Source organism: Corvus moneduloides, chromosome 4 (assembly GCF_009650955.1).
Source record: "Corvus moneduloides isolate bCorMon1 chromosome 4, bCorMon1.pri, whole genome shotgun sequence".
In the NCBI taxonomy this organism is placed as follows: Eukaryota; Metazoa; Chordata; class Aves; order Passeriformes; family Corvidae; genus Corvus; species Corvus moneduloides.
Window position 1 is genome coordinate 61,044,894 of NC_045479.1, and position 6,541 is coordinate 61,051,434.

At 49.8% G+C, this 6,541-nt stretch overlaps 1 protein-coding gene across 1 annotated transcript; it reads left to right on the plus strand.

The window, feature by feature from the left end:
* Positions 1-2,756: 2,756 nt before the first annotated feature.
* On the plus strand, positions 2,757-6,034 carry CCDC71L (coiled-coil domain containing 71 like). Its single transcript, XM_032107286.1, has one exon. The coding sequence runs from the start codon at positions 2,922-2,924 to the stop codon at positions 3,780-3,782; it is 861 nt and encodes a 286-aa protein (XP_031963177.1). The 5' UTR covers positions 2,757-2,921; the 3' UTR covers positions 3,783-6,034.
* Positions 6,035-6,541: the final 507 nt, after the last annotated feature.

Consider the following 6,541-nt stretch of genomic DNA (forward strand, 5'->3'; position numbering starts at 1 on the left):
AAATGTGGTGATTTGTCTTTTTTGCTTGCAGTTGTAGTGACTGATCTACTGCTTGCTTGAGAATATTCCCCATCTCTGCCGCAGCGATTTTTGAGTCATATGCCAGAAATGTTTATAATTTTGGGAAAGTGTTATGGCCAATGGGCAACTGGGTTTCTGCAGTTTAATGAGGGCCCATTTGTCAGCTGAGCTGCTGAATTGTGCACTGTGACAGCTGCCGCTACCACGAGTGTGAGCCCAGGGCAGCTTCTGTGGTGCAGTGGGTGATGAGCCTCTGCTAAGCCATGGTGACCACATAGCCAGAGTGTGACCAAGAGCAGCACGGCTCAGGAGATGCCTGTCCCTGGTGCTTCCAGCTCCGAGCTCTTATCCTCTGCTTTATAGGACCCCCCCCTCAGTTAAATCAATCTGGCTACATGACTGTGTTCTAAAGTACACTGTGAAATGGATCCAATTAAAAACTACTCTAATGCCATCATTTTGGGAAAGGTTTCTTTCTTAAAAATGGTAATTTATAAAGCTGGTTTTGAATGTGGCTGTACCTCGAGACTGTCTCCATGAAGATTTAAAATAGCTTTGTTAATATCCACTTTAAATAGCTATTTGGATTAATATTCTTGAGTTTCCCATGAACACAAGTTGAATTATACTGTGAAGAAAATTAATTTATTTCCACTGGCAGTAAGGAACAATTTCTTATGCAGAATTTCTGCCTCTTACTTGACTGGATTTCTAGACATTCCTATTTAGGTTCTTGATGAGTTGAGAATAAAAGATTTCCCTATTTTAAGATGAAAGACTAATTACAGAACAAAGACTGTCTATGAAGAAAAATGTTATTCCTCTCCCTTTACCCATGCTGAGAAAGTAATTAGTTAGGAGTCTAATCAAACTCCAAATAGGATTTGTACAGAAGGTTAAACCATCTCTGCCCTTGGTGGCACCTTGCTGTTCTGGGTGCTGGAAAGAGCACTGGTTTAATTGCAGTAATACAGGAATCTAACAACACACTCTCCCTGTGACAGCAATCTGAAGTATTGGAAAGCATGATCCAGAGGGACATGGGACTTCACAACAGCTGACAAAATTGTGCTGTAAAACCTGCAAGTGTACCAGTATCATGCAGGAAATGCCTTGCTGTGGACTCACCAAGGTGGTGACTCTCACAAAGGGCTCAGTCAACCCAAGTTTTTACTGCTTCATCTGGGATATGGTTTGTTGGGATATCAAGCCAATCCCAATGAGGCAGTAAGTATCTCAGTGTTGACAGAAAGCAGCTTGGGAGAAAAGGATCTGCGGTCTTGGTGGACACCAGGTTGAACATGAGACAGCAATGTGCCCTTGCCACAAGGAAGGCGAATATTATCCTGGGCTGCATTAGGCAAAATTTTGCCCACAGCTTGAGAGAGGGATCCTCCCACTTTATTCAGCGCTGGTGAGGCCACACCTGGACCACTCTCCAGTTCCAGGTTCCTCGGTACAAGAGAGACATGGATACGCTGGAGAGAGTCCAATAAAGGGCCGCAAAGATGATGAAGAGGCTGGAGCACCTCTCCTGTAAGGAAAGGCTGAGTGAGTTAGGACTGTTAAGCCCGGAGAAGAGAAGGCTCAGGGGAATCTCATCAGTGTATACAGATACCTGAAGGGAGGGTGCAGAGAGGACAGAGCCAGCCTCTTCTCAGCAGTGCCCACTGACAGAATCAGAGGCAGTGGGCACAAACTGAAACACAGCAGGTTCCCTCCAAATATCAGGAAACACCTTTTCACTCTCAGGCTGACTGAGCACTGGCACAGGCTGCCCAGAGAGGTTGGAAACATCCATAAAGATCATCAAGTCCAACACTCTGCTCCTCGCAGGAATATCTACAGTGATAAACTGTATCACAATGCTCCTTGATGCTCCTTGAACTCTGAGAGTTGGTGCTGTGACCATTTCAGTGGGGAACCCGTTCCAGTGGCTGACCACCCTCTCAGAGAACTTCTTCCTAATATCAAATCTGAAATTCCCCTCACATAGTTTCATTCTGATTTCTCATGTCCTATCAGTGGTCACCAGAGAGAGGAGCCTTCATCCTTTGAGATGTACAAAATCCATCCAGATACAGTCCTGGACAACCTGGTTTAGGTGGCTATGCTTGAGCACAGGAGTTGGACCAGATACCTCCAGAGGTTCCTTCTAATGCCAACTGTTCTGCGATTCTATGACTTATGGTAGATTGAATGACCAGCCTGCAGGTTCATGCTAAAAAACCCCTCTACAACAGGATGGATGTATTTAATATCATGTAAAGCACTTCATTGTCGTTGGCCCATGTCTGTTGGCCCATTTTTGTTGTTTGACTCAGTTCCCTTATGGCTACTCCTTCGGGGAGCTTGCCCATCAAAGTGTCCAACCAAATCCTTACTCAAACATATTTCACACAACAAGCCATCTTTGTCCACCGCCCTGGTGAGGATCCTCAAATCTCAGAGAGGCGCGATGCGGGCACACGGCTCAGCTGTCACCCCGCCATGAGGGAGCCTCGCGTCCTTCCCTGAGGGAAGGGGCCACCCGCTGGGCCACCCAGCTGGAGACGCGGGGGTCGCGGCTCGGTGTCGCGCCGGGAGCCCGGTTGGTGGACCCCGCCAGACCACAGTCCGGGGGCTCCGGGGGCTCCGGGGGCCCGCCCTCACGGCCACCGCCCCCGGCGGGGCGGGGCCGGGCCCGACCGACGCGTTTCGAACGGGCCAACGGGCGGCGCGGGGGGGGCGGGCGTGCGCAGGCCCCGCCCGGGACTTTAAAGCGCCATTTTGTGCTGGGCGCAGGACATCGATCGCTGCTCACACCCGGCGGGCGCCCGGCGGCAGCCGGAGCCTGCCTTCGGCGCTGCCTCTGCTCTGCCTTCTCGGCGTCTGTCCCGCCACCCCGTCCCGCTGCCTCCATGACCCGCAGTAGGAAGCAGGCGGCGCTGGAGAGAGGAGCCGGGAAGATGAACACAGAGGCGGGGAGCGCCGCGGCGGCGGCCGCGGGAGCCCGGGCGGCGACGGCGGCGGCAGCAGGGGCAGGGGCAGCCGGCGGCGAACCGGCGGCCGCCGCCTGGGGGCTGGAGGGGGAAGCGGAGAAAGTTGTGTACTCGCGCTCGCAGGTCTCCTTCGCTGGCACCAAGGCGCTGGGTGACGCCCTCAAGCTCTTCATGCCCAAGTCCACGGAGTTCATGAGCTCCGACTCGGAGCTGTGGAACTTCCTCTGCAGCCTCAAGCACGAGTTCTCCCCGGTCATCCTCCGCAGCAAGGACGTCTACGGATACTCCTCCTGCCGCGCCGTCGTCCCCGACCCGCCGCCGCCCTCGGAGCGGCCCCGCCGCCGCGCCGGCAAGCGGCGCCTCCCGGCTGCCGACGCCAAGCGCCGGGCCGGGGCGGCGGGCGGCAGCGCCAAGCGGCGGCGGCGGCGGCGGCGCCGCAGGAGGGAGCGGGGCAGGCAGCGGCCCGCGGCCGGTGGCCCCCGTGCACAGGAGGAGGAGGCGGTGGCGTCGGCGCCGGAGCCGCCGGGCGAGCAGGCGGACAGCGAGCAGGGCAGCCCGGCGGCGGCGGCGGCCGCATGGGAGCCGTTTGGCGGCAAGTCGCTGGAGGAGATCTGGAAGGCGGCCACCCCCCGCCTCACCACGTTCCCCACCATCCGTGTGCGGGGCAGCATGTGGAGCCGGCGGAGCCTGGCGGCAGCGCGGCGGCGGGCACAGCGGATCCTCGGCGTGGACCTATCCCCCGTGGTGCGGGTGCGCCGCTTCCCCGTGGCATCGTCCTGAGCCTGCGGGGCCCCGCTCCCCGCGCCTCACCTTGGCCGCGGTGCGGACAAAGAGACCGGTATCAGTCACCTGTTTACATTGCTTTTGTCTGGATCGTGTTCTGCTGCTGCACTTTATGGCCCGCTCGGGCGGCGCCGGGCCCCCTGCCGCACGGGGGGCGGCCTGCCGGGCCCCGGCCTCGCCCTGGGGTGGGACCGCCTGGCAGGTATCACGCGTGGGGACCAAGTTCCACTTCCACTTTTTTTCTCTCCCATTGGGCTACCTCACTGGTCCAGAAGTCCACCCAAGAAGTTAGTTTCCAAATGAACTTACTTTCATGCTTGTATAATAAAGCACCATCCGATTCTTGCTATTTTTTTTTCCTTTCCCCCCTTCCCCTTTTCCGATGGATTATGTATGCTTTGTGGTGTTGCACTAGTATGTGCTCAGGGTATTTTGAATCCCAAGCATTCCCAAGTTTCAGTTTACTCTGATAAAGGATGCGTAAAGAATGGAGGTTCAGGACTTGTGGCTGTTCTTGATGGTGCAAAAACTTTTTAAATTTTAATTTCATGAGCTTAGTGATATATAAAGATGTATCGCGCAGTATAATTGTTACACTTTTGTATCTAAAGTAATTTTTAAAGTTTTCTAGTTGAACTAAGTATTTGTTTCTATGGAGCACCTAAAGATAGAATCATCCTGATATTTTATAACCCTGTTTACTTTAGGGAAGCTCATTTGGTCAACCTAAGTGAACTTAATAAAAGTCAAAGAACAAATGGTGTTTCAGTTCAATGAAACTGCACAGGGATGGGTTCTTGGTGAAGTACACCACCACTGAGGCGCTGTATGTCAGTGAGCTCTGGCTTTGTAAAGAATGTAACTGCTCATCAAAGCAATGTGTAGGTGTCTGGAGGTGAACTATGATCCAGTGTTGGTGCTGACAGCCAGAAGTCAGCTGCTTGCATGACACAAATATCACACTCAAGTGCCTCTCTCTGCAAAAAGAGCAAGACTTGATATCTGGTCCCTTGATAACCAACTAGCACTCGTTGTCCTGTGGTTGTGAGATGGTTAATGATGGATCATCGTGTTTAATATAATTACTCGCACATAATTATTTTTATAAACCTTTCATGGGTTTCACAGTAGACTGCTGAAAAATTCATGATGTGGCTTGATTATTTTGACTGAAAAATAGCATGTAGTCATTCCATGTAATAGGCAGTCTCTCTTTAAACTGGTTTATTAAAGTTTTTTTTCAGCTCTTATGCCTTGCAATTGGTGTGTGAGGACCAAAGGTGTGTGTGAGGGAGATAGTGATTGATTATTCTCTTCTTACATTAATTTTTTTATGCTGGCAAGAGGATTAAGAAATGCTGGGTAATACACGGCTTATGTTCCAACTGTCCTGGCAGATGGGACTAACTAGTTTTCATGGTGGAATGAACAATCTCACAACTTGCTTATAGAATTATTTGTTGACTTAAAATTTTTGATGTCTCTTAACTCCTTGTTGCCAGCCTTCAACAAAGGCAGTAAGACATCTTGATGGTGTAGAGGCTGCTTGTAAATACTTGCTAGTGTTAACCTAAAGCAGCCAGCTTCTTCTAAAAACATGTATATTTTGTAGTTTTTTCTTACTTAGTGAAGCTGCAAACTCCTTATTCTTCCGAACTAATGCTTAATCTATTTTACATCCATTTGGCTTTTGAAATTGTTTACATAACGTTAGACCGTCTGCTGATGGCTGCAGTAGTGCCACGTCACATTTCAGAAGTGAATTAAATGAAAGTTCAAGGGTGCATATTGTTGTGCTGTTCCTCTGGCTATATAATACCTGCTTGAATGTAAAAGCAAAATTGGGTTGATTTAAAACCCAGTAAGGCAAGCTGCAGTGTGGCCAGATGCTGAGGCTCCAGGTATTTAAATTTTGAAATTCTACTTCAGAAGCACAAGAATAACATTACTAGTTCTTAAAGTGTATAGGTGATTTCAGTGCTCCTACTGTTAGGCTGAGGGCTTTTTTAGTATTATTTTCAAGTGTGTAGAAAGATGATAAAATTAAGGATTTGGCTTGTGCAGATTCTTAACTCCTAAACAGGCACAGGACAGGCTAGGTCAGATTTCAAGGGCGAGAGTTAAGGCTGCCAGAGGTATGATATGGGAGACACTGTATTAAATTTGTGCTGCCTTGTTTGGAGGCATATCCTGAAACGTTCTTTGTAAGAACAAAATATAATGAAGTAAATTACGACTCTGTTGCGTGACTCTTGCTGTGGGGGCTCTATGAGTTAAGACTTGCTTATTTTTCTCTTGCTTGTGCTTTGTCTTCTTGGTTTAGAAGTGGGAGCTTTATTGGGGTATAGTGTGTTTTGGTGATACCCTCTTAGCAAGTTGGGTTGAAGTTTCGCTGGAGTCTTAGCTCCGCTGACAGCTGCATTTACAGATTCTTAACTGAGCTATTTCAGTTTGTGAAGTCAGTTAAGAGCGGGAAATCTTTAGTCAGGTTTTCTGGTGATTTAATGCACTGAAATAGCTCAGCAAAGGATCTCTGTACAGGACGGGGTGTGAAAGCCATCAGGTCCCAGGGAAACTAAACCAGCTTATTTCATGATCATATTCATGGAAGTTTCTGCCAATCCAGGACAGGATTGTCTGTGGTCCAGCTTCCCCCCATCTTTTTCCTTCTCAAAGGTGCTATTCACACCTACCTCTCTGTGTTCATCTAAGGAAACTAAGCAATCAGAAAACTCTCAGATTTTAAGTTTGGCTTC

What these genes read in the sequence shown, in the direction of transcription:
- CCDC71L (XM_032107286.1), top strand. Translation starts at nt 2,922, where the DNA reads ATGACCCGCAGTAGGAAGCAGGCGGCGCTGGAGAGAGGAGCCGGGAAG.